Here is a 26,250-nt window from a genome sequence, read left to right as displayed (position 1 = left end):
AGGGACACATATTACTGTTTAACATCGACTAGTTCACTATAACTGACATTAAAGTGATTGCGTGTTCACTAGTGACGAGTCAGTATATTAATATGATGTTCTACCCAGCTGCCCAGGCTTGTAAATGGGCTTGTCCGTGTGGATGAAGGTGGTCAGCTGTGGCGCCAGCGGAGTGAAGGTGTGCGAGCTGTGCTCCCTGAAACGTCTGGGGCCGATCATAGCCAGGGACAGCTTGTGTCGAAGTCCCCCCAGATTCTTGGGTATGGTGAAGGTGATGCAACCGCCCTGACCTGTGACGCAATGACAGGTGATTTTACTGCACATATTCTCTGTATAGCTGACACACTTTCTCCAAAGCCCCGATCATTAAACGCAATTTACAAATTAGTAATACATTTGGTGCAATGAAGTTGCTTTTATTGGAAAGTTGGTGACAGTGATAATATTGAAGGCATTAGGGCGTACTGATTCTGTAGGACACTACTTCATATAAAGTGGATCGTGTGTATTGCATGGTCATGTGTGTGTATTCCTGTATATAGCGTGTATAAAATAAAGGCTGAGTGTATTACGTATCTGTATAATCCCTTGTATTACATGCATGTATATTGCAGTGTTGTAAAGGTAAAGTAAAGGGCAGTGTATTAAATGTATGTACATTAAGGTGTGTTTTATGTATGTAGATTGCAGTGGTTTAAGTGTATGGAGATTGCAGTGAATTAAGTGTACGTAGATTGCATTGTATTAAGTGTATGGAAATTGCATTGTATTAAGTGTACATAGATTGCATTGTATTAAGTGTATGTAGATTGCAGTGTATAAAGTGTACGTAGATTGCAGTGTATTCAGTTTATGGAGATTGCATTGTATTAATGTACGTAGATTGCAGTGTATTAAGTGTATGGAAATTGCAGTGTATAAAGTATGTGGAGATTGCAGTATATTAAGTGTTTGGAGATTGCAGTGCATTAAGTATGTGGAGATTTTAAGTGTATGGATATTGCAGTGTATTAAGTATGTGGAGTTTGCAGTGCATTAAGTGTATGTAGATTGCAGTGTATTAAGTGTATGGAAATTGCAGTGTATTAAGTATGTGGAGATTGCAGTATATTAAGTGTTTGGAGATTGCAGTGCATTAAGTATGTGGAGATTGCTGTGCATTAAGTGTATGTAGATTGCAGTGTATTAAGTGTATGGAAATTGCAGTGTATTAAGTATGTGGAGATTGCAGTATATTAAGTGTTTGGAGATTGCAGTGCATTAAGTATGTGGAGATTGCAGTGCATTAAGTATGTGGAGATTTTAAGTGTATGGATATTGCAGTGTATTAAGTATGTGGAGTTTGCAGTGCATTTAGTGTTTGGAGATTGCAGTGTATTAAGTGTATGTAGATTGCAGTGTATTAAGTGTATGGATAATGCAGTGTATTAAGTGTATGGATAATGCAGTGTATTAAGTGTATGTAGATTGCAGTGCATTAAGTGTATGGAGATTACAGTGCGTTAAGTGTATGGAGATTGCAGTGTACATAAAGTGTATGTAGATTGCAGTGTATTAAGTGTATGGAGATTGCAGTGCATTAAGTGTATGTATATTGCAGTGTATTAAGTGTACGGAGATTGCAGTGCATTAAGTGTACGGGGATTGCAGTGCATTAAGTGTATGTATATTGCAGTGTATTAAGTGTACGGGGATTGCAGTGCATTAAGTGTACGGGGATTGCAGTGCATTAAGTGTATGTATATTGCAGTGTATTAAGTGTACGGGGATTGCAGTGTACATAAAGTGTATGGAGATTGCAGTGTATTAAGTGTATGGATATTGCAGTGTATTTAGTGTATGGAGATTGCAGTGTATTAAGTGTACGGGGATTGCAGTGCATTAAGTGTAGGTATATTGCAGTGTATTAAGTGTACGGGGATTGCAGTGTACATAAAGTGTATGTAGATTGAAGTGTATTAAGTGTATGGAGATTGCAGTGTATTAAGTGTATGTAGATTGCAGTGTATTAAGTGTATGTAGATTGCAGTGTATTAAGTGTATGTAGATTGCAGTGTATTAAGTGTATGTAGATTGCAGTGTATTAAGTGTATGTAGATTGCAGTGTATTAAGTGTACGGAGATTACAGTGTATTAAGTGTATGGAGATTGCAGTGTATTAAGTGTATGGAGATTACAGTGTATTAAGTGTATGGAGATTGCAGTGTATTAAGTTTTCGGAGATTGCAGTGCATTAAGTGTAGGTATATTGCAGTGTATTAAGTGTATGGAGATTGCAGTGTATTAAGTTTTCGGAGATTGCAGTGTATTAAGTGTAGGTATATTGCAGTGTATTAAGTGTATGGAGATTGCAGTGTATTAAGTGTATGGAGATTGCAGTGTATTAAGTGTATCGAGATTGCAGTGTATTAAGTGTATGTAGATTGCAGTGTATTAAGTGTACGGAGATTGCAGTGTATTAAGTGTATGGAGATTGCAGTGTATTAAGTGTAGGTATATTGCAGTGTATTAAGTGTATGGAGATTGCAGTGTATTAAGTGTATGGAGATTGCAGTGTATTAAGTGTATGGAGATTGCAGTGTATTAAGTGTAGGTATATTGCAGTGTATTAAGTGTATGGAGATTGCAGTGTATTAAGTGTATGGAGATTGCAGTGTATTAAGTGTATCGAGATTGCAGTGTATTAAGTGTATGTAGATTGCAGTGTATTAAGTGTATGTAGATTGCAGTGTATTAAGTGTACGGAGATTGCAGTGTATTAAGTGTATGTAGATTGCAGTGTATTAAGTGTACGGAGATTGCAGTGTATTAAGTGTACGGAGATTGCAGTGTACATAAAGTGTATGGAGATTGCAGTGTATTAAGTTTTCGGAGATTGCAGTGCATTAAGTGTAGGTATATTGCAGTGTATTAAGTGTATGGAGATTGCAGTGTATTAAGTGTATGGAGATTGCAGTGTATTAAGTGTATGGAGATTGCAGTGTATTAAGTGTATCGAGATTGCAGTGTATTAAGTGTATGTAGATTGCAGTGTATTAAGTGTATGTAGATTGCAGTGTATTAAGTGTACGGAGATTGCAGTGTATTAAGTGTATGGAGATTGCAGTGTATTAAGTGTATGTAGATTGCAGTGTATTAAGTGTATGGAGATTGCAGTGTATTAAGTTTTCGGAGATTGCAGTGCATTAAGTGTAGGTATATTGCAGTGTATTAAGTGTATGGAGATTGTAGTGTATTAAGTTTTCGGAGATTGCAGTGCATTAAGTGTATGTAGATTACAGTGTATTAAGTGTATGGAGATTGCAGTGTACATAAAGTGTATGGAGATTGCAGTGTATTAAGTGTATGTAGATTGCAGTGTGTTAAGTGTATGTAGAATACAGTGTATTAAATGTATGGATATTGCAGTGTATTAAGTGTATGGAGATTGAAGTGTATTAAGTGTATGTAGATTGCAGTGTATTAAGTGTATGTTGATTGCAGTGTATTAAGTGTATGTAGATTGCAGTGTATTAAGTGTATGTAGATTGCAGTGTGTTAAGTGTATGTAGAATACAGTGTATTAAATGTATGGATATTGCAGTGTATTAAGTGTATGGAGATTGAAGTGTATTAAGTGTATGTAGATTGCAGTGTATTAAGTGTATGTAGATTGCAGTGTATTAAGTGTATGTAGATTGCAGTGTATTAAGTGTATGTTGATTGCAGTGTATTAAGTGTACGTAGATTGCCCCACCTCGCCTGTACTTATTTCTCTCGTAGAAGTATCGCTTCTTTTTGTCGGGGCACCTCAGCGTGTAGTACACGTCCATGCGGCGGTACTTGTACAGAGTCAGACAGATCCTCTGTTGTTTCCCCACCTCCATCTGACTCGGCATCGTCAGCAGGTAACTCCTGGCAAAACAACACGCAGTGTTATGTACATCAGTAAGTGAGTGAGTTGGGTTTAACGCCGCTTTGAACAGTATTCCACCCCTGCCCCGCTACATTCAACAGAATATGTAGAGGTGTACAGTCCGTTTGACTCCAAATGAGAACGATGAATTGCAAAATAACTCGAAATCCAGAAAAGTGTATGAAACATCAATACGGTACTTGACCATGAATACCCTGTACCCAACAAAATCTGAATTTTGTTTATTTTAAGACCCATGACGGATGAAGTTCTTTAAGAAACTATCATGTGTGTGTGTGGGGGGGGGGGGGGGGGGGGGGGGGGGGGGCACAAACCGTGGAAGGCACAGCGCAAGCACGCATGCACTGCACGGTCTGTGGTAGGGGAAATGACAGAGCGTTAGAGGGGCCGTCTCATGATAATTTCAGTCGCAATCTGACTCGCTCATGCCATAGATCTCGTCGTCGGAACTGCTGGTGTCTGAACCGACTGCCACTATTATAGGTTAGACTGTTGCTGGCCGTAGTCCAGCTCGTGACCAATAACGTGGCTCTCTCTCGTCAACGACTGTGGCCACACAACGCCTCCATGTTTCTATTGTTACCCGACCAAGGGATTCCTTTACGAGTTGTTCAACGTCTCGTAATTTGAACGTTGTGTTCGATCGTCCAACGTCACCCTTGACGATGCCCCATACCAATTCGATTGGATTCAGGTCGCAGTGATAAGGTGGCAGTCGTAAGACAGCGTGACCCCGACCCTTGATGTAACTGTCAACTTTATACACGGGGTCAGGTTTCATAGTTTTGATGATTTCATAGAGCTGTGGTTTCGTCACTCGAGAAGGAAAGGTAATGTTCCTCCGTTGCAGCCAAGTAACCATGTCTCCTTTACGGTTATTAGAGGTTGGAGTCTTGCTTTCTGGATCCTGCACACTATGATACGGTGAATTGTCCATGACAATGAGAGACTTGGTAGGCAAAGCAGGGACTAATTTATCGTTCACCCACTCCAGAAATACATTGCCGTTCATTTCTGTGTGGTAGTCCCTGTTGTCTTTGGCCTTGGCTCTAAAGACGAGGTCACAGTCTGGGAGAAAATCCTGACTAGCAGAACCAGCATGGAGAACTATGAGTCTTTCACCCTTTCCCATTGGTAACTTTCTACCAGACTCCTTACAGTCACCACTGGGTTCCCACTGACTGCTGGCTGTGCGTGACGCATTTACGCATGTCTCATCTAAGAAGACGGGCTCATATCCTTCTTCACGTTTCTGCTTGATGGTACGAAGGTAATGATTTCGGAGACGAACAATGTCAGACCGGTCACACAACACAGCCCCTTTTTCTCCAGTTATCTTTTTGTATTTGTAACCAAATGTATGCAACAGCTGCCATAGTTTGTACTTTGTAACACGTAAATCATGGTCAGTTTCAAGGTGTTTCTTCAAAATTCTTAGGGACAGGTATTTATTTTCTGAGTGCAGTTTAACAATTGCACGTCTGACTTGATCCCTCTGAAAACTGTCTAATTTATCAACCTTGCGTGGTTTTGACATGTTCCCTACCTCATTGGCCTGAATATTTGTATCTCGTCGACTAACAACATTTTTAAGTTTCTGAGAAGGACATACCAAGAGCTTTTGAATTTATTAATTGCATAAAAAGGCTTTGCTCTTTCTGCTTCACTTCTAAAGAAATCATACACATTCAACATCAACTGTTTAACATCTGCTGAGTAGCGCATCTTGTCATTGAATGAACACGGTCACTGTGTAGCACGCGCAGACCGTGCTTGCGCTGTTCCTTCCACGGTTTGTCCCCCTACGTGTCATGTACACATTTCTATACAAAATTACATGATAGTTTCTTAAAGAACTTCATCCGTCATGGGTCCTAAATTAAACAAAATTCAGATTTTGTTGGGTACAGGGTATTCATGGTCAAGTACCGTATTGATGTTTCATACACTTTTCTGGATTTCGAGTTATTTTGCAATTCATCGTTCTCATTTTGGAGTCAAACGAACTGTAGCAGGAGCAGAAACAACAGGTTTTCTAAATGGTTTCTTGCTCATGAGGCAGTCGTAAGGTACAATAGCGTATTCTTTAGTGAGTGAGTGAGTTGGGTTTAACGCCGCTTTTAACAGTATTCCAGTTATATCACGGCGTGTCAGCTTAATGTGGGAGGAAAGCCCGAAGTGATGCAGGTCTCAGACGTTTACCAGTTCGGTGAAACCCACGAGCACGGGGACGGTGCTGACAAACCTAGAAACATAATCGGGGCGAACCGGGATTCGAACCCACAATCATAGGTTTCTGGCGTGCCCAAGGGACGCAACTCTGCACAGCGAATCGCGGCGCCTTAGACGACTGGGCCAACCGTACCCCGCGTATTCTTTTAGCAAGATTTCGTACGGCTTTGGAAAGATTGTTTGTTTGTTTTTATTTAAGAGATCGAAGCATGTGTTGCTTGAGCATTACGGATTAGAGTGAGTGTCGGAGTGAGTATGGTTTTACGCCGTTTTAGGACACCAGAGATGAGCTTTACACCTATGCCTGTCGTACTGAATGGATCGGTGGTCAGGCTTTTGACCACTGGTTCGTCTGGTCGAGACCAGATTGTTTACAAGAACGACTAGCTGAAAAAGTTGCGTGTTAAAATATGAAAAAAATATGCAATGGTGAATAAAATCACGCCAAAGATGTCGCGTTGTTGCATTTTGTTAAATATATGTACAGTAATGAATTACATTGCGTTAACGTTTTGACCAAATGACGATTTATCCCCACACCCCCAGCGTCTTTTTGTCAAAACGACTTAAAGGAGTGAGTGAATGAGTTAAAACCCCGTAGTATAACTGGAACAGCGACAATTTATACTGAACCAAATTAAAAACTTCACAATCCTAAAAATTTAACATTTTGACCAGTTATCATTGTGGGCCCTTATTGTGTATTTAAACAGTAATGGCCAGGTATTGTCTTCAGATAACACCCGTTTTTGTGCAGGTGAATCCATCAAAAGCTTATGTGCACAGCTCTATAGTGGCAAAAGTGTTTTTTCACGTGCAACTGGTCACGTGGCCATAATACCGCACGTGTTTTCAGCCATTAGCAGTCATTAACAAAACAATAAAAACACAAGAAAACAAAAGTCTTTACGGCCATTTGTCATGCCACGCCTTTCAAATGTGCAACGTGAACGTGTCATCGGCATGTTACAGACGGGAACGTCCGTAGCTGAAGTCGCAAGGACGATGGGTTGTAGTCGACGGACTGTTTATGATCTACAGACGCGTCTACAGCAAACGGGTACCACCGCTGATCGCCCTCGGCCAGGTCGTCACATGCGACGTCACATGCAGAGGATCGTCAGATTGTCTTACGTCACCCCCGTAACCGATTTTTGACGGCTACATCAACCAGAAATGAACTGTTTAGGGGTAGACTGAGAGCGCAAACTGTTCGAAACCGTCTGAGAACTGCTCACCTTCAAGCACGACGGCCATACTGCCGGCCGATTCTGACTCAATTACACAGACGTCAACGTCAATTGTGGGCACAGCGACACTTACGATAGACTCAGAGGAATTGGAATCAAGTCGTCTTCAGTGATAAATTCCGATTTAATCCTCGATTTGCTGATGGTAGGGCGAGGGTGTGGGGGCGCCGTCATGAACGTTATGCCCAGTGTTGTGTACAGAAAGTTGACAGATTTCGAAGCGGAAGTGTCATTGTGTGGGGTGCTTTCTGTGGCAATGCACGTTCCAGGCTTCTTGTCATCCGTGGCAACCTCAACGCAGCTGCTCACCGCGACCAGGTACTGTCACCAGAACTTCTGCCTTTTATGGTAGCACATGGACCCGGTTTGATCTTCCAACACGACAATGCCGGACCCCACACAGCAATTTTGACAAGGAGTTTCCTTCAGAATGCGGGAGCCAACGTCATGGACTGGCCGTCAAGGTCTCCCGACCTCAATCCCATCGAACACGTCTGGGATGCTCTTGGCAGAAGTCTGTGCACTCTCCAGAACCAACCACAGAATTTGCAAGATCTTGGCACCATTTTGCAGCAACAATGGCGTCGTCTTCCCAATCATGTGTTCACAAGCATCACAAGGTCAATGCGGAGGCGTTGTGTGGCAGTTGTCAACGCACATGGTGGCCATACACGCTACTGAACTTGTGTGCCATCAGATTCTCGTGCTTGGGACTTATGATTTAAACTGTTGATGTTATTACCGAATACCGTAGGTGCTTGGAACAAATTATGGTTACCACCGTTAATTAAAATCCTTCTTTGGACATTAATGATTAAAAATTACCTTCTCTGATACATTTGTCCGTTGTATATCATATATGGGATTACGTTTTAAAATGTGAATTTTTTAATTTGACTCAGTATATATATCCACCGATATATATCCTATCAATGCCTAGTTAAATCTATTTAGGTTTTTATTCATGACTGAAGCTATTAATGTCCAGCATACCTTGTACTTCAATATCCGAATTAGCACCCTTTTTTTATGGAAAATGCAGTAAGAGTCAATATTTGCATGCCATCTAAACGCAGATCGCAATAGCTACTGTGATATTGGAATATCCCCCAAAGTGTTGAAGCCATCTGATGTTCTGAAGACGTTCCGGACGCCGGTTACCAAGCAAGATACGACAAACGGATATTCAGATAAGCGACACACTTCCAACATAGCACTTGACTCCATAACATCTTAGTGTGTGCGTACTGAACATGTTCAATACGCTAGTCGGGTCAAGGTCAAACCCGCAAAACGGTACGGTGCAGGGGAGATCTCGTCTCATATCGTGGCAGAAGGGTAAGTGAACTTGTAAAGCTATGAGCTCAGGGTGATGACGGATGACAAAACTCAGGGGTGAGGTTTAAGACGACAGCAGCCATGTTTATTGTTGATGGTTTGGAATAAATCGGAAAGGTACATGCTGATAATATCGTGACAGAACGCACACCGGGACAGAGTGGCCAATCTTCCCGGGTGGGAGAACCGTTCTGTCACTTACACGGGTCGATCTTCTGGCTGTCTCCCTGACTGACCATGTCAGTCGGGTTTTGTAGAGCGAGGTATTACGTAACGTGTGGCAAGGTCATTGTCCCACGTGTATGTATAGACGTAAGATCCGGCGACGTAAGGAGGTGTTAATTGAAATTCATAGATAGCGCTGGAGATTAAGGGTCCTGCCCGGAGGGGATTATGATAAGAGGGAATACGCTGACTAAATTAAACAGACAAAGGGCATAGAATTTCGGTGCACTTATTGAACCAGTTAGGTGTTTAGATAAATGAAATGTTTAATAAGTATTAAAATGGTTTGCACTATTTTAAATAAAAGCATTGAAATGGTTTGCACTTTAACAATTATATGATTCAACACATTAGGATGTAGGCTGGTGAGAGAATTGCCGACGCTAGTGTATATTATCTGTCAGTGGCCTGTAAGGAACCTTTTTATCTTTTAACAATCATTATATTTTTAAAGTTGTGGTTCGAATCCATTTCAATATGACCTTTTCACCAATAATGCAGAATCCATGCTTCACTCTATTCGATCCAAAATAGGTACATCACATCTACATTATCCCCATGTACCGCGCACTCTTGTACAATACATGTACCTCCCCATCTTCTATTGTATTAGCGCACTCTTGTACAATACATGTACCTCCCCATCTTCTATTGTACTAGCACACTCTTGTACAATACATGTACCTCCCCATCTTCTATAATAATTGTATTAACACACTCTTGTACAATACATGTACCTCCCCATCTTCTATTGTACTAGCACACTCTTGTACAATACATGTACCTCCCCATCTTCTATAATAATTGTATTAACACACTCTTGTACAATACATGTACCTCCCCATCTTCTATTGTATTAGCACACTCTTGTACAATACATGTACCTCCCCATCTTCTATAATAATTGTATTAACACACTCTTGTACAATACATGTACCTCCCCATCTTCTATTGTATTAGCGCACTCTTGTACAATACATGTACCTCCCCATCTTCTATTGTATTAGCACACTCTTGTACAATACATGTACCTCCCCATCTTCTATTGTATTAGCACACTATTGTACAATACATGTACCTCCCCATCTTCTATTGTATTAGCACACTCTTGTACAATACATGTACCTCCCCATCTTCTATAATAATTGTATTAACACACTCTTGTACAATACATGTACCTCCCCATCTTCTATTGTATTAGCACACTCTTGTACAATACATGTACCTCCCCATCTTCTATTGTATTAGCACACTCTTGTACAATACATGTACCTCCCCATCTTCTATTGTATTAGCACACTCTTGTACAATACATGTACCTCCCCATCTTCTATAATAATTGTATTAACACACTCTTGTACAATACATGTACCTCCCCATCTTCTATTGTATTAGCACACTCTTGTACAATACATGTACCTCCCCATCTTCTATTGTATTAGCACACTCTTGTACAATACATGTACCTCCCCATCTTCTATTGTATTAGCACACTCTTGTACAATACATGTACCTCCCCATCTTCTATAATAATTGTATTAACACACTCTTGTACAATACATGTACCTCCCCATCTTCTATTGTATTAGCACACTCTTGTACAATACATGTACCTCCCCATCTTCTATAATAATTGTATTAACACACTCTTGTACAATACATGTACCTCCCCATCTTCTATTGTATTAGCGCACTCTTGTACAATACATGTACCTCCCCATCTTCTATTGTATTAGCACACTCTTGTACAATACATGTACCTCCCCATCTTCTATTGTATTAGCACACTATTGTACAATACATGTACCTCCCCATCTTCTATAATAATTGTATTAACACACTCTTGTACAATACATGTACCTCCCCATCTTCTATTGTATTAGCACACTCTTGTACAATACATGTACCTCCCCATCTTCTATAATAATTGTATTAACACACTCTTGTACAATACATGTACCTCCCCATCTTCTATTGTATTAGCACACTCTTGTACAATACATGTACCTCCCCATCTTCTATTGTATTAGCACACTCTTGTACAATACATGTACCTCCCCATCTTCTATTGTATTAGCACACTCTTGTACAATACATGTACCTCCCCATCTTCTATTGTATTAGCACACTCTTGTACAATACATGTACCTCCCCATCTTCTATAATAATTGTATTAACACACTCTTGTACAATACATGTACCTCCCCATCTTCTATTGTATTAGCACACTCTTGTACAATACATGTACCTCCCCATCTTCTATTGTATTAGCACACTCTTGTACAATACATGTACCTCCCCATCTTCTATTGTATTAGCACACTCTTGTACAATACATGTACCTCCCCATCTTCTATAATAATTGTATTAACACACTCTTGTACAATACATGTACCTCCCCATCTTCTATTGTATTAGCACACTCTTGTACAATACATGTACCTCCCCATCTTCTATAATAATTGTATTAACACACTCTTGTACAATACATGTACCTCCCCATCTTCTATTGTACTAGCACACTCTTGTACAATACATGTACCTCCCCATCTTCTATAATAATTGTATTAACACACTCTTGTACAATACATGTACCTCCCCATCTTCTATTGTATTAGCACACTCTTGTACAATACATGTACCTCCCCATCTTCTATTGTATTAGCACACTCTTGTACAATACATGTACCTCCCCATCTTCTATTGTATTAGCACACTCTTGTACAATACATGTACCTCCCCATCTTCTATTGTATTAGCACACTCTTGTACAATACATGTACCTCCCCATCTTCTATTGTATTAGCACACTCTTGTACAATACATGTACCTCCCCATCTTCTATTGTATTAGCACACTCTTGTACAATACATGTACCTCCCCATCTTCTATTGTACTAGCGATATACCACACACTATTGTACAATACATGTACCTCCCTATCTTCTATTGTACTAGCCATATACCACACACTATTGTACAATACATGTACTAACCACGTACCGCACAATATTATGCAATACATGTACCTCCCCGTTTTCTATTGTACTCGCACACTATTATACAATACATGTACAAGCACCATCTTCTATTGTACTAGCCACGTGTCCCATATTATTTCAGAATACATGTACATGCACTGTAGTCTATGCATGATCGCACTAACCATGCCCCGCACTTTGTAACACCGGGGAGAAACTACACTTGTACCAGTAACATTCAACCGACTCCGTGGTCTAGTGGGAGAGTGTCTGCCCGGAGAGCGGACGGTCGGTGGTTCGCTTCCCCGACCGCGTCATACCAAAAGGACATTAAATGATGGTACAAGATTGCTGTTACCCTCCCTGGCGATCGGCATTAACAGGGGAAAACAGACACAAGTCAAGACGAGTACAAGCAGCCACACACACGTGGATGCATGTCGCTACATAAATGAAATAATATTGAAGGCCACTCGTACTATGCACCATCTACTGGTGTACTATACATCATCTACTGGTGTACTATACATCAACTACTGGTGTACTATGCATCATCTACTGGTGTAGTATGCATCATCTACTGGTGTACTATGCATCATCAAATGGTGTACTATACATCATCTACTGGTGTACTATGCATCATCTACTGGTGTACTATACATCATCTACTGGTGTACTATGCACCATCTACTGGTGTACTATGCACCATCTACTGGTGCACTATGCATCATCTACTGGTGTACTATGCACCATCTACTGGTGTACTATGCATCATCTACTGGTGTACTATGCATCATCTACTGGTGTACTATGCATCATCTACTGGTGTACTATACACCATCTACTGGTGTACTATACAACATCTACTGGTGTACTATGCACCATCTACTGGTGTACTATGCATCATCTACTGGTGTAGTATACATCATCTACTGGTGTACTATACATAAACTACTGGTGTACTATGCATCATCTACTGGTGTACTAAACATCATCTACTGGTGTACTATGCATCATCTACTGGTGTACTATACATCATCTACTGGTGTACTATGCATCATCTACTGGTGTACTATACATTATCTACTGGTGTACTATGCATCATCTACTGGTGTACTATGCATCATCTACTGGTGTACTATGCATCATCTACTGGTGTACTATACACCATCTACTGGTGTACTATACACAATCTACTGGTGTACTATGCATCATCTACTGGTGTACTATACATCATCTACTGGTGTACTATACATCATCTACTGGTGTACTATGCATCATCTACTGGTGTACTACACATCATCTACTGGTGTAGTATGCATCATCTACTGGTGTACTATGCATCATCAACTGGTGTACTATGCATCATCAACATGCGGAATGGAATATTGCTGAGTGCGGCGTTAAACAACAAACATCACATCCTAGGGGATCCATGGAATCCGTTTGGAATTAAGAGCAATAAACTACTTACCCAGTGGCGTTGTTACCCTCGCAGGGAAGCACCACCATGGAGGCAAGAACGAGGAGTCCAAGGAACATCTTCATGTCAGTTTAGTTGTTTGAGATAAAGGATAGAGTTCACCTTCAAAACACACCTGTGTCTGTCAAAACATTCACAAATGTCTTTCCGATCAAGATGTCGAAATACCAGTGTTTGATATCCACAAAGAGTTGATACATTCAAGTTGTGATGGTGATTATCTTTTTCAAGAGGACCTCAAAGCATACTCGTCTTCCTACCAGATCAGGCTTGGCTTGGCAATCGGGTACAAAACCGGACTTGGCTATCGGGTACAAAGCCGGACTTGGCTATCGGGTACAAAGCCGGACTTGGCTATCGGGTACAAAGCCGAACTTGGATATCGGGTACAAAGCCGGACTATCAGGTGCAGATGACTGACCAGATACTTCCAGACTGCAAGCGTGTGCCCGGCACGACTGACCATAGAGCCCTTAAGACGATGCAATGTATCAAAGATGGGGATGAGGGCGTGACACGGAGGGGAAACACCAAGTGTTGTAGTAGTTGAGACATCCTCCAGCCATGAAGTGCCGACATCACTGTCACTATCTATCCCTCCCACCAGCCTCTGTGACAAGTACCTGACCTCTCTCACAGACGCAGTATAGGACAACCTCCCACAAGCCTGTGGAACAAGTAGCTGCCTTCTCACACAAACGCAGTATAGTGCAACCTCCCACCAGCCTGTGTGACTACTGAGAAGTAGCTGCCTTCAAACAGACGCAGTATAGTGCAACCTCCCACCAGCCTGTGTGACTACTGAGAAGTAGCTGCCTTCACACAGACGCAGTATAGTGCAACCTCCCACCAGCCTGTGTGACTACTGAGAAGTAGCTGCCTTCTCACACAGTAGATCTCCATGTGTGAAAGCACATGTCAAAAAGCGTCTGCCTTATTTTCGATATGAACGTGGCATGATTCTCTAAGAAACCTTGGTTGTACCAGATGTAACCACACCCACTTTTAAACAGTAGACATTTAACGTTGTATGCCCGATTTTGATCTCCATTCTTTTCATACAATAGCATCATGCAATTTCTTTCTAGCATTTTTAGTAATTTTAACCAATATCTTATGATTTTTTATATAGTGATATATATACAAGGACATGCTACCACATACACACCCCATAAACGATTACGTTAGAAGTACCAAGAAATATTTTACAAGCATATGAATGTACGGATTCAATTTCTTTAGCCTCTGCAAAACCCCATATTTTCGAACCATAGGAAAGAATAGGAGCTATTTTTTGTGTCAAAAACTTTGAACACAGATTTATAAGCACAGTCGCTAAAATGTTCAAACGTTTGTAAAATTCCTAATAACATCTTTTTAGCTTGGATTGCAGCATTTCGCATATGTCGGTTCTGTAATAATTTACTTGAAAATATTACGCCAAGATATTTATATCAGGTTTCAGTTTGGAGTTATTGTCCCCGAAAGTACCACTTTTCATTTTTTGACAGCATGTTTCCCTTGTTAAATACAACAATTTTTGTTTTATTAATTAACATTAAGTTTCCACGTATCACAGTACAATTATAGCTGTTTTATCAACATTTGTAAACCTTTTACAGTACTTGAGTACATGATTATATTCATTTTTCATAAGTTCAGGATGTAATTGTAAACCATCATCATAATTTCTTTTGATTTGGGCTGAAGGCGCATTAATAAATAAAAACAGAACAAAATAGGACTTAATACACATCCTTAGCGTACACCAGTATGGCAGATATAAGAACCTGAATACATGCCGTTTTGTTTAACCCATGATTTAACTTCCTTATAAATACCACTGACATAACAATTTACCCATTTTATTACTGACACCGTGTGAATTAAATAGATACCATGACTTGTCTCTCTACAGACTGAATCGAATGCTTTAGAAAAGTCTACAAATATAGCGTACAATTTTGAATATACTTATCTATAAGAGCCTTGAGGATAAACATATTATAAGTGGTAGAGTAACCTTGTAAAAAACCTGCTTGCTCTTTCTCGAACTCATCAAGTGTATCCGACCACAATACCAAGCGTTTTTTTAAATAATGCTAATAAATACCTCACTGAATATACTGGTAAGTGTAATCCCCCTATAGGTTTCTACATCTGTCACTGAGCTTGTTTGTGAATTGGAACGATAGTACCTAGAGTCCAATCTTTTCGAAAGTAAGAGGTACCCTTTTTTTTATTAAAAAATATTTCCAAATACGACAGGTTGTTATGAAGAGAGTATTTGAAGAATTCTGTTAATAGTCTGTCAATTACAGAGCCGTTCAAGTTTTTAAGATTGTGAATAGCAGATTTAATTTCTTCTTTTGAGATTGAGGAATCTAATACTTCCGCTGCAAAATTGGTTTCATCATTATCAACAGACAATTTCTTTGTTACTTTTCGTTTCCTTCCTTTTGCGAATGCTTTTCAAGGTCGTCCAAAACTGTTTTGATGAGCTGATACTTTCTTCTAGTGTTTTTCTGCTTCTATCCGTGAAATTTTGTTTCTTTTTTCTGCAAGTTGCTTTATTCATACTTTTCGAATCAGTGTACTTAGCAAGTGAATCTTTATCCTTTTAATTTCCTGAAATGGTTTAAAAGAGTGTATCTTTCCTTCTTTAACAACATACACAGTCAAACCACTGTTTACTTTCTCTGTTGGGGGTTACTTCCCTTTTCATTACATTCCCTGCATATACAATAGCTTCTGTAAAGAATGATACACTTTCATCAATATTTGTAAAAACAGATTCAATAGTTTTTTTAAGAAGCATGCGAAAGTGTCTGATAACAGACGTTCTTGGAAAATATCTGCTTTGCTGTCATCCCACTTAAACAGTGAATGAGTATGGTAGGCGTTATCAAACGATGGGTATCCGCATACATGAAGCACTCGTAAAGACGTTATGATAGGCAGATACTGTGATTCGTGGATTGACTCAATATCAAAATTTTGACACAAATGAAATATGTCTATGGTGTTAATAACACTTGCCCCAGCATTGCCAACAAATGTAAAATCACCTTTCCCGGAATCACTTCCACAGCGGCCATTCATAGTGTATACATTTTATAACAGCACATAAATTAATAAACCATTTTCCAAAATTATTAAGAACAGTATCGCTTGAATATCTACACAGATTAAACCTATCTAAGAGAAAGTCCCAGTATATATTCAAGTATATCACCCTCTACATAAACTGGCTCTTTGCTAGTTTTTGCATTAAAGTCATCCCCTAAAATGCACAAAACGTCACCAACTCCACTTAGAATGTCAAGCAGTTCATCCTGAAATAGCAACATACCGTTTTTAGATCCAACATTACTGTCGCACCAAGTAGATCCTTCTGGGTCCAAACAGTGACCTGTCAAGTAATAGATATACACCATTTGCTGTGATCCACGAGTTTTTAACATAATCTATAAGATTCTTTTTTACGAGAACACAAATTCCACCTTAAGTTCTTCCAAAATTTGTTATCTTTTCTGCTGTTTTAAAAAAGTTGGTATATTCGCAGAACGTATCATCAAAATTCATTTTCTGGGTCCATGTTTCTGTCAAACAAATTATGTCAAATGTTTTTAATAATGATCGACACTCACGGTCTGATAACTTGAGAGCAATCCTGATATATTCCAAAACACAAGTTTCACAGCATTAATGATACTACAAGTAGGTTCAGACGACGCCTCCTGTATATCCGAGCCCTGGCCACACCCCTATCTCTTCTGTGTCGGTCTCCCACCCCTGCCTGCGTTACCTTTGTCGGCCAGACGTGGGTTGTTTCCGTCACGTGACTCGGGTAGAGTCACATCTGTATTTACGCGTGAAGCGTACGTATCACGTACAGGAGCAGACGACAGTTTACCACCTTTAAAGAAATAATGTTTGCTTGGGTCTGCATTGTTTTATTTCTTGTCTCTGGTTCATCGTCAGATCGTTTGCTATACCGTAGCCTCTGGACTTAAGAGAACCTCTCAAGTTCAGGGTCTTTATTTTATCGTCCCAATGAACCATTTTTGCAATAAATGGGCTTTGTTTATCGGACGACATGCGTCCTATCCTACAGTTCACACATACGCAGTAGAGGGCAACATCCCAACCAGCCTGTGTGACAAGAAGTTGATGTCGTCCACTGATAGTTCATTGTCATCAGGTCTGGCAGAGTTCAGAACATCCAATGTTTTATTTTTGCAAACAGAATAAGATTCGTTTGCACTCTCAAAGATACCATAGATAATTATGTTGTTCCTTCAAGATCCTCTATGCATGAATCAATAGCATCAAAACCATTATGGATCTCATCAACATTATCATTAACAGCATCAATATCTAATCATCATGATGTTATTTTCTCCCTTGAGTCCTTGAGTTGTTTTTCAAGATCTGTGACGTCACCACGTAACAAATAAATATCGTTCCTCATTGAACTGATCTCGTTTGTTAGTTTATCCTCTGAATCTTTTATTTGCTGAATGATTGCTGATTTCATGTCTTCTAGATCTTTATTTAATGGCCCAGGTTTTAACTCTATGTCTCCTGACAGATATATAAGAATACCTGCACATGGATTGCACATACAGACTGATGGGAGGTTGCCCTATACTGCGTCAGTGTGAGAAGGCAGCTACTTGTCACAGAGGCTGGTGGGAGGTTGCCCTATATTGCGTCTGTGTGAGAAGGCAAATACTTGTCACACATACTGATGGGAGGTTGCCCTATACTGCGTCAGTGTGAGAAGACAGCTACTTGTCACAGAGGCTGGTGGGAGGTTGTCCTATAGTGCGTTTGAGTGAGAAGTCATCTACTTGTCACAAATAGCTGCCTTCTTCAAATGACGCCGTATGTGGGCAACCTCCCACCGATACAGAAAGGGGTACAATAAGTGAAGTTATTTTGGTCACTACAACCCCATACCCCGTCGATCAACCTGTCCTAGAGTGGCCAAGTGCCTATTTGGCGGTAATTACCAAACTACATACCTGTGTTTTGTATCCCCGATAGGTTGGGGTTCGAATCCAAGGAATATTTCAATTGATATGGGTTTGAGTGAATGAGTGAGTCGGGTTTAAAGCTACTTTGAACAACTTCCAGTTATGTCACTGCGTATCATCTGAATGTTGGAGCTTACCAACGAGCACAGGTATGATGCTGAAACATAGTCGGGGCGAACCGGGATTCAAACCCACGATCATAGGTTTCCGGCGTGCCCAAGGGGCGCAAATCTGCACAGCTGCGGCGCCTTAGACGACTTGGCTACTCCTGTCCCGATGTGGGTTTCAACTAATATGAAAAGTTAATGTTACTATTTAGTGGACGTTGAACACTGAATGGAGAATAAATGTCATATATATTATCAGTTGTCGCAATTCGCTGCCCAGAGTTGCGGCCCTTTGGAAAGGCCAGAAACGTTTGATTGTTGGTTTGCCCCGGTTATGTTTCTGGTTTTGTCAGAACCATACCCGTGCTCAAGGGTTTCACCAAAGTAGTAAACGCTTGAGACCTTCCTTCCACTTTACCCATTTCTGGTGTTCCCCGTCGCGATGTTGCTGGAATATTGCTAAAAGCGACGTAAAACCATACTCACTCACTCACTCCTCCCACTTTAATCTGACACGCCGTGATATAACTGAAATAATGTTAAAAGCGGCGTTCAACTTAACTCAATCTCTCACACAAGAATCTGGGAAAACAAAATTTTCTGCTTAAAAATTAGCTTGGGTAGGTCGAAGTAACACTACAAATATATACTTCTCAAAAGTTAAAGAACACCCGACGATAGTTAATCTGTCAGCATGAAAGCAATATGAGAGGATCGGTTGTTCTTAACTTCATTTGAGTACTACATATAAGATTATGTATATATTGACAAGACAAGTGAATAATTCAATGTTTATTTGCATTACATACCATGTATATGACATATGCCGTGTAACAATACAACAAAGCTTAAGCTTACGTGATATAGGGCAGGTAATATGATAAATAACACACCGCTATAGACAGTAGGTAAGGCTATAGGGCTATTATATACACTGAGAGTAGTGTTGGTGTGATAGTTGCACAACTTAAAGAATATAGGTAAACTGGCACAATATCAAAACATTTCGCAAACAAAAAGTCATAAATTTGGGAGAGAAAACCAGAATTACAACGGAACCCGGATAATCCCGACAACGCCATTTCCCAGTACAATTGTCAGTATTAACACCGAGTTAGCGAAATCATGGTTAAGTGTGATTGAGTGAGTATGGTTTTACGCCGCTTTTTTAGCAATATTCCAGCAATACCACGACGGGGGACACCAGAAATGGGCTTCACACATTGAACCATGTCGGGACTAGAACCCGGGTCTTTGGCGTGACAAGCGAACGCTTTAACCACTAGGCTACCCGAACGCCCCTCATGGTTGGGAACCGACGCCCTGTTTATTATAAGGTTGTACCAAGTAATAGTCAGAAAGCCAGGATATCCAGACTAACATGGTCAATACTAACATAGTTTATTAACGTTCTATTTTGTTGAAAAGGACGAAACACATCAAAACAATTTTGGTGATGTTTTGACAGGTGCCGTTGTTGCTATACTCCACGGTGAGTCAATGATAGAAGACAACGCTTCTACAGTAGTATCTGGTGAATACTGAAACACACAAGTCTGGAACGGGTTAAACATGACATATTGTTGTCAGTATGTATTGTATATAGTCTTCATATATCAACAACACAGGGTGATAGGTGCCTGTGTTTTGTGAGCTGTCTCAGTCTTCAATATATACTATTTCTTCACGTGGCTTCCTGTCTTTGTTGCCTGTTTCGTACTGCTGGAGTCTGCGGACAAAGAGATATGGCCAGGTTTATGATCAGTTCGGCAACCCTCCACCCATATATTTTCCAAACGGGTAATTCTAAATGGTAAGCTGTAAGCCGTAAGATACTAAGGTGGGAGATGGCTTTCTGGCTTACTGTCTTTCTGGGTCGTTGGCTCACTGGCATACTGGCTCACTGTATAACTATTCTGGGAATCTGTGCCTTCAACGACAGTCGACCCGTGAAGATCCGGGGTAGAATAGGTCTTCAGCAACCAATCGCCGTAAAAGGCGACTATACTTGTCGTAAGAGGCGACTAAAGGGATCGGGTGGTCAGGCTCGCTACTTGGATCGATGCTCATGACGTTAATCGCTGGATTGTCTGGTCCAAACTCAATTATTTACAGACCGCCGTCATATAGCTGGAATAATGCTGAGTGCGGCGTTAAACAGCAAATAAACAAAAACAAATCAACGTCAGTCAATCTTCCGCTAAAAAACACAAACCATCTATGAACAAGACACCGTCCTGGCCTGCTTTGACAGCCGCGGGCAATTAATTCCGCTATGCCACGATGGTGTGACTACCAGTAGCGATACACTGGATTAAAGCCGACACTATTCACCATGGCTCTAAACGTGATCTTTCTCATGGCTTCGTGTCTTTAAGTTTAATGAAAGTGCTAGCAATAGCCAAAGGTGCAAATACTGTTTAATAAACAGGCAAAATCATCACGTTGATGCCACTTATCATGCCTGTAGGACCTTGTTTTCTTATTTACAGTACAATATTTTCCATTTCTTTCATAAACCAATCTAGAAAGTCTTCAAACACGTTGGCTGAGGCATCGGACATTTTAACGAACGTGTTTGTTTGTTGTTATTTTTATTTATTTATTTTTTATTTATTTTTTTTATTTTTTTTATTATTTTTCTATTTTATTTATTTATTTTTTTATTTTTTTTTTGGGGGGGGGGTGTAATCATAAAGAGCCAAGTTGTACATTAATACATTATTTCACTTACATCTTTGTGCAGTTGGTTCTCTCACGAATTAACTTTCTCTCCAGAGTTTTTGGCAGAAGAATGGCTGAAGTCTCGGCTCCAATGATGAGCTCTCGTGGTTTGGAATCGAGATCAACTCTTTTCATCATGAACAGTGCAAGCACGGCTCCTTGTGACATAGAAAAGGAGATTTGATAACACGGGCATTCTAAGGACGTCTCCAGTTTATGTGTTAGTCGTTGGCTTTTATCTGGGATGATACCGTACAGTAATGCACCATGCAATGTTTCATGTAATCTGTTAGAAATTCACAATAAATAACTCAGAGATAAAAGGCCGAATTTGGATATCATCGTTTGTTTGGGAAAGCAATTGCTACAAGGAGATAACACCACAGTGGCTGTGAAATCGTAGCAACAGTGTGTGTATTGATTGTTTCGAGTAACTGATCTGCAACGGCATTCACAGGCTCCCTAAAGATAAATCCACAAGAAACAGCGTTATCACTATCCCCCGCCACAGGGCACGTTAGAATTTTCTTTATCCATTTAAAGTGAATAACATGAAAGTTAATGTTAACTATGAAAAAAGAGTCCTATATATACTAAAGAAGAGATAGGCACTGGGGTGGCATGAAAAAATATGATTTTACTTTCCCCAGTGCTGACACTGTGCGCTACATAAATAAAAATAACATGGGTCAAGGGCCCTAACTGCGTTGGCACAAAATCTAAAAAAGATGTAACTAGTGATGTAACTCTGGAAAAACTCAATTTACGGCACCAATTTTCATACTCAGTCTTGACAAGTATCTCTTAGATAAGCATGCAAACTTTCATTCATGTCACTTCAGTAGTTTCGGAGTAAACATGTGCCCATTTCCCGCAGTATGAACTTAGTTGATAAGCACGTAAGGAAAGGCCAGAGCTCTGTACAAAATAATTTTAAGACACAAATTTTCAAACTCATTTGAGATCGTGACCAGTAACATCAGTGTGTAAAACTTAAAAACTTAAATAGCTTTTGAGAATATTTGTTCCCATTGAGTAGCCAACGGGCGGACGAACTCCATTCCTATATCCCCTGTCCCACTTCGTGGCGGAGGGTAATAAAATCGTTGATTTTTTATACCCCCTAGTTCCCAAAACCATAAGGTTCTTTGTAAATGTGATAATCTGATTGAAGACATCCTTTGTCAAGCCCGGACAGCACGGTTGCTGTTACTATTCTTAAATACGACGGCGAGGGAGCTAGTACATATGTTTGATAGTGAAGCGGATAAGTACATTTAGCTATGACCTCTCAGAGATGTACCAGGTGCTGCCCGTGCAACCATATGGGCTTATCAACCACTGACACAGGACGAGCATCAGGAATGGCCGTCCTATGAGCCGGACGTAGATGTATTTATGCAATGAAGTCAGTTCACTTACGGGGTTTCAGTTTGGTGATGAGATCACAAGAACATTTGCTGTGAATCACCAGTCTCAATCTACGCCGTGTCTTCACCCGTTTCACAGACCGGAAGTCAGCTAGAATCTTGACCTTGATCCTTGACTTTCTTATTCTGATGCCGAGCACCTTGTAAGCTGCCGGGGAAAGTCACATAGTGAATCTAACAAAAATTGCCTCGAGGAATTAAAAGTAATAGCATCTTTAAAGCATTAAGAATTACTGTTTATACTAACTATGTCATCTTAAATTCAAAGATGTTAATCACAGGAAGATTCGCCATACTGGTTTCGCTTTACGTTATCAATGCATGTATTTTACGGTTTATACTTGTTCATACATCCTACATTTAACCGACACAGAATTAACCAATACTGACTGACGTAAGTTACATTACAGTGTGTCAGTTTATGAAAGTAGAGGAAAGCTCTAGGTGCCCCACTCACGATCCTAGATATGCTGATAGACAAGGGATCACAATCACCTCGAATCTAGGATCCGAAACAGCGACCATAGGATCACTGCATTGCATACTAACTAAACTTTATCAATAATTGTAACATATATACCTTACTCATCAAACAGCAGAGAGGAAAATATGTATAGATACATTATCTAAACTCTTCTCTGTAACACGTTTTTTTTATTGTATCTGCACTAATAACCTATTACCTGAATAGAAGCTCTTAACAAAGACTCTACAGATAAAGAACAGGTTCTACCTGCGGCAGCTTGGCAGTAGGCGTAGGTAGCCTGTTTCTCGGACAGGGCTTCGCACGAAGGACAACCCTCCTAGAACATATGCATTGGTAAGTAGTACTATATGAAATAGTTGTATTTCATGATAAAATTACTGCTAGGGTAGTCCTTAATGTCATAGATAGTTTGTATGTACACATGAAACATAAATTATGTGTATTTCATTATAAAAATACTGCTAGGGTAGTCCTTAATGTCATAGATAGTTTGTATGTACACATGAAACATAAATTATGTGTATTTCATGATAAAATTACTGCTAGGGTAGTCCTTAATGTCATAGATAGTTTGTATGTACACATGAAACATAAATTATGTGTATTTCATGATTTACACAGATTATTTAAACTGCATAAATATTAATTTGGGTAATATTACTGTAGCTTATCTGAATATGTTGGTTAACTTAAGATTCACTATCATTCAATTATAAAAGGTCCATGGGCCATGATTGTACAGTGTAACCTCATTAATTCGAATTTCATGAAGCAGCTAAAATGCGTCAGACAGTCTGAATGTCTTTCACATGACTCATTGCTTACCGCTGACGGGGTCGTGGGCTCTGGCGTTGTCGTCGGCGCTGGAGTGGGTGTAGTATCTTAAAGCATAAAACAATGAGGTAATAGGCATGTAATTTTGTCCTTATTGAAGTTTCTCTTTTTTTAGTGTTGTTTAATCGTCTTAATTGTATTTGTGCACACAGGTGCAGAATTTGATGACAAAGTTTTCATCGATGGAGGCGAACAGGGTCGCAACTTGCCCTATTTCAACTAAATTTACGAGTGCTCGCTAGGGGGTTTAGGTGGCATGCTCCCCAATAATTATTTTTAAATAAGATGCACTAAAACCCTATTTCCTGCATTTTGGGGATGTTTATGTTAGATTTTTCATTCAAGAAATATATATGACGTCGAATGAAATTTGAACATTCAGTCGAATCGATTGAGAATAATCAGTCTCGATTATCTGCAAAATAGATTCAAAAGGGCGTTAAAGGTCGAATAGTGGTGACAATCATATCAACGAAAAATAAGTGATTACACTAGGTGTTCGCGAAGACACCTTCAGAATGTGCAGTGTCGATTGGTCACTTAATGTCAAGGGCAGATCCATAAAGGTGAAACTGGAGGCCCATGTTTCGGGGATTCCAGCTGAAGGATAGGCACATTTGTTTCAGCACAATTAATCAACAGTTATATATAACATAATATTTACCGTATAATGTGATAGTCCAAGACACAACGCCATATTCGTTGCTGATCTCACACGTGTAGTCATCGTAGTCTCTCCTGACGAGGTCGTTGATGCGGAGTTCGGTAGAGTAGGTGTTGCTGTCCAGGGAAATGGTCTTAAAACTGTATTTGTCGCCGCTGAAGAGGATACGCCCTCCCTTGGTCCAGCGTTGCGTGAGCGGGGGTGAGGCCTTCACCACACATTCCAGCAGGACAGACTTGTTCAGATGACCACCGACTCGGGACTGTGTCTTCGGCAGGATGAGAGGTGCAACTGAAACCCGAAGACTAAGGATTCTAAAAACCAACAGGATTACGCCCCTTGCTCTAAGTGTCCTGAAAAGCAATGCTATGGGACTGATTTGTTGAGATTGCGACCAACAATCAGTTCACTGATTTTTCTTGACATTCTATTCACATGTAAAATAAACAGATGTAAAGAAAACATACTCACCACTGACCTTGAGCTGGATCTTGGTGGAGACGCCTGGTGGGACGCCATTACTGGCCACACACTGGTACGTGGCGGACGCCTGGGCCGACTGGATGACCAGCTCCTGCCCCTTCCCCACTTCTGGGTCATGTTGGAACATGTATAAGTAATTTCAACAGGGCATGGAAATGTAGGAATGGTGGGGAACATGTAAAAGTAATTTCAACAGGACATGGCAATGTAGGAATGGTGGGGAACATGTATAAGTAAATTTGACAGGACAGGGTAATGTAGGAATGGTGGGGAACATGTATCAGTAATTTCAACAGGGCATGGTAATGTAGGAATGGTGGGGAACATGTAAAAGTAATTTCAACAGGACATGGCAATGTAGGAATGGTGGGGAACATGTAAAAGTAATTTCAACAGGGCATGGTAATGTAGGAATGGTGGGGAACGTGTAAAAGTAAATTTAACAGGACAGGGTAATGTGGGAATGGTTTGGAACATGTATAAGTAATTTCAACAGTTCAACAGGACATGGCAATGTAGGAATGGTGGGGAACATGTAAAAGTAAATTTAACAAGACAGGGTAATGTAGGAATGGTGGGGAACATGTATAAGTAATTTCAACAGGGCATGGTAATGTAGGAACGGTGGGGAACATGTATAAGTAATTTCAACAGGACATGGCAATGTAGGAATGGTGGGGAACATGTAAAAGTAATTTCAACAGGGCATGGTAATGTAGGAATGGTGGGGAACGTGTAAAAGTAAATTTAACAGGACAGGGTAATGTGGGAATGGTTTGGAACATGTATAAGTAATTTCAACAGTTCAACAGGACATGGCAATGTAGGAATGGTGGGGAACATGTAAAAGTAAATTTAACAAGACAGGGTAATGTAGGAATGGTGGGGAACATGTATAAGTAATTTCAACAGGGCATGGTAATGTAGGAACGGTGGGGAACATGTATAAGTAATTTCAACAGGACATGGCAATGTAGGAATGGTGGGGAACATGTAAAAGTAAATTTAACAAGACAGGGTAATGTAGGAATGGTGGGGAACATGTAAAAGTAAAT

General features: G+C 40.1%; 2 protein-coding genes across 2 annotated transcripts in view; both read right to left on the bottom strand.

Annotated features, from left to right (window-relative positions):
- The window catches only part of LOC124115789 (alpha-2-macroglobulin-like), a 68,445-nt gene extending 54,532 nt beyond the window's left edge, over positions 1-13,913 (bottom strand). The window contains exons 1-3 of the mRNA XM_048392739.1: positions 13,416-13,913; positions 3,737-3,894; positions 105-290 (exon numbers count right to left, since the gene is read on the bottom strand). Of these exons, the coding sequence (XP_048248696.1) occupies positions 105-290; positions 3,737-3,894; positions 13,416-13,489 (418 nt within the window). The 5' untranslated portion in view covers positions 13,490-13,913. The remainder of the gene's footprint in view (positions 1-104; positions 291-3,736; positions 3,895-13,415) is intronic.
- A 5,439-nt stretch (positions 13,914-19,352) lies between these two features.
- The window catches only part of LOC124113405 (alpha-2-macroglobulin-like protein 1), a 61,818-nt gene continuing 54,920 nt past the window's right edge, over positions 19,353-26,250 (bottom strand). The window contains exons 39-45 of the mRNA XM_048392735.1: positions 25,184-25,303; positions 24,713-25,003; positions 24,040-24,095; positions 23,461-23,530; positions 22,720-22,875; positions 21,308-21,455; positions 19,353-20,302 (exon numbers count right to left, since the gene is read on the bottom strand). Of these exons, the coding sequence (XP_048248692.1) occupies positions 20,233-20,302; positions 21,308-21,455; positions 22,720-22,875; positions 23,461-23,530; positions 24,040-24,095; positions 24,713-25,003; positions 25,184-25,303 (911 nt within the window). The 3' untranslated portion in view covers positions 19,353-20,232. The remainder of the gene's footprint in view (positions 20,303-21,307; positions 21,456-22,719; positions 22,876-23,460; positions 23,531-24,039; positions 24,096-24,712; positions 25,004-25,183; positions 25,304-26,250) is intronic.

The sequence above is a fragment of the Haliotis rufescens genome, unplaced genomic scaffold (assembly GCF_023055435.1).
Source record: "Haliotis rufescens isolate VD_foot unplaced genomic scaffold, xgHalRufe1.0.p SCAF_1, whole genome shotgun sequence".
NCBI lineage: Eukaryota > Metazoa > Mollusca > Gastropoda > Lepetellida > Haliotidae > Haliotis > Haliotis rufescens.
The sequence above is the reverse complement of the archived record's forward strand: the minus strand, read 5'-3'. Positions and strand labels throughout refer to the sequence as shown.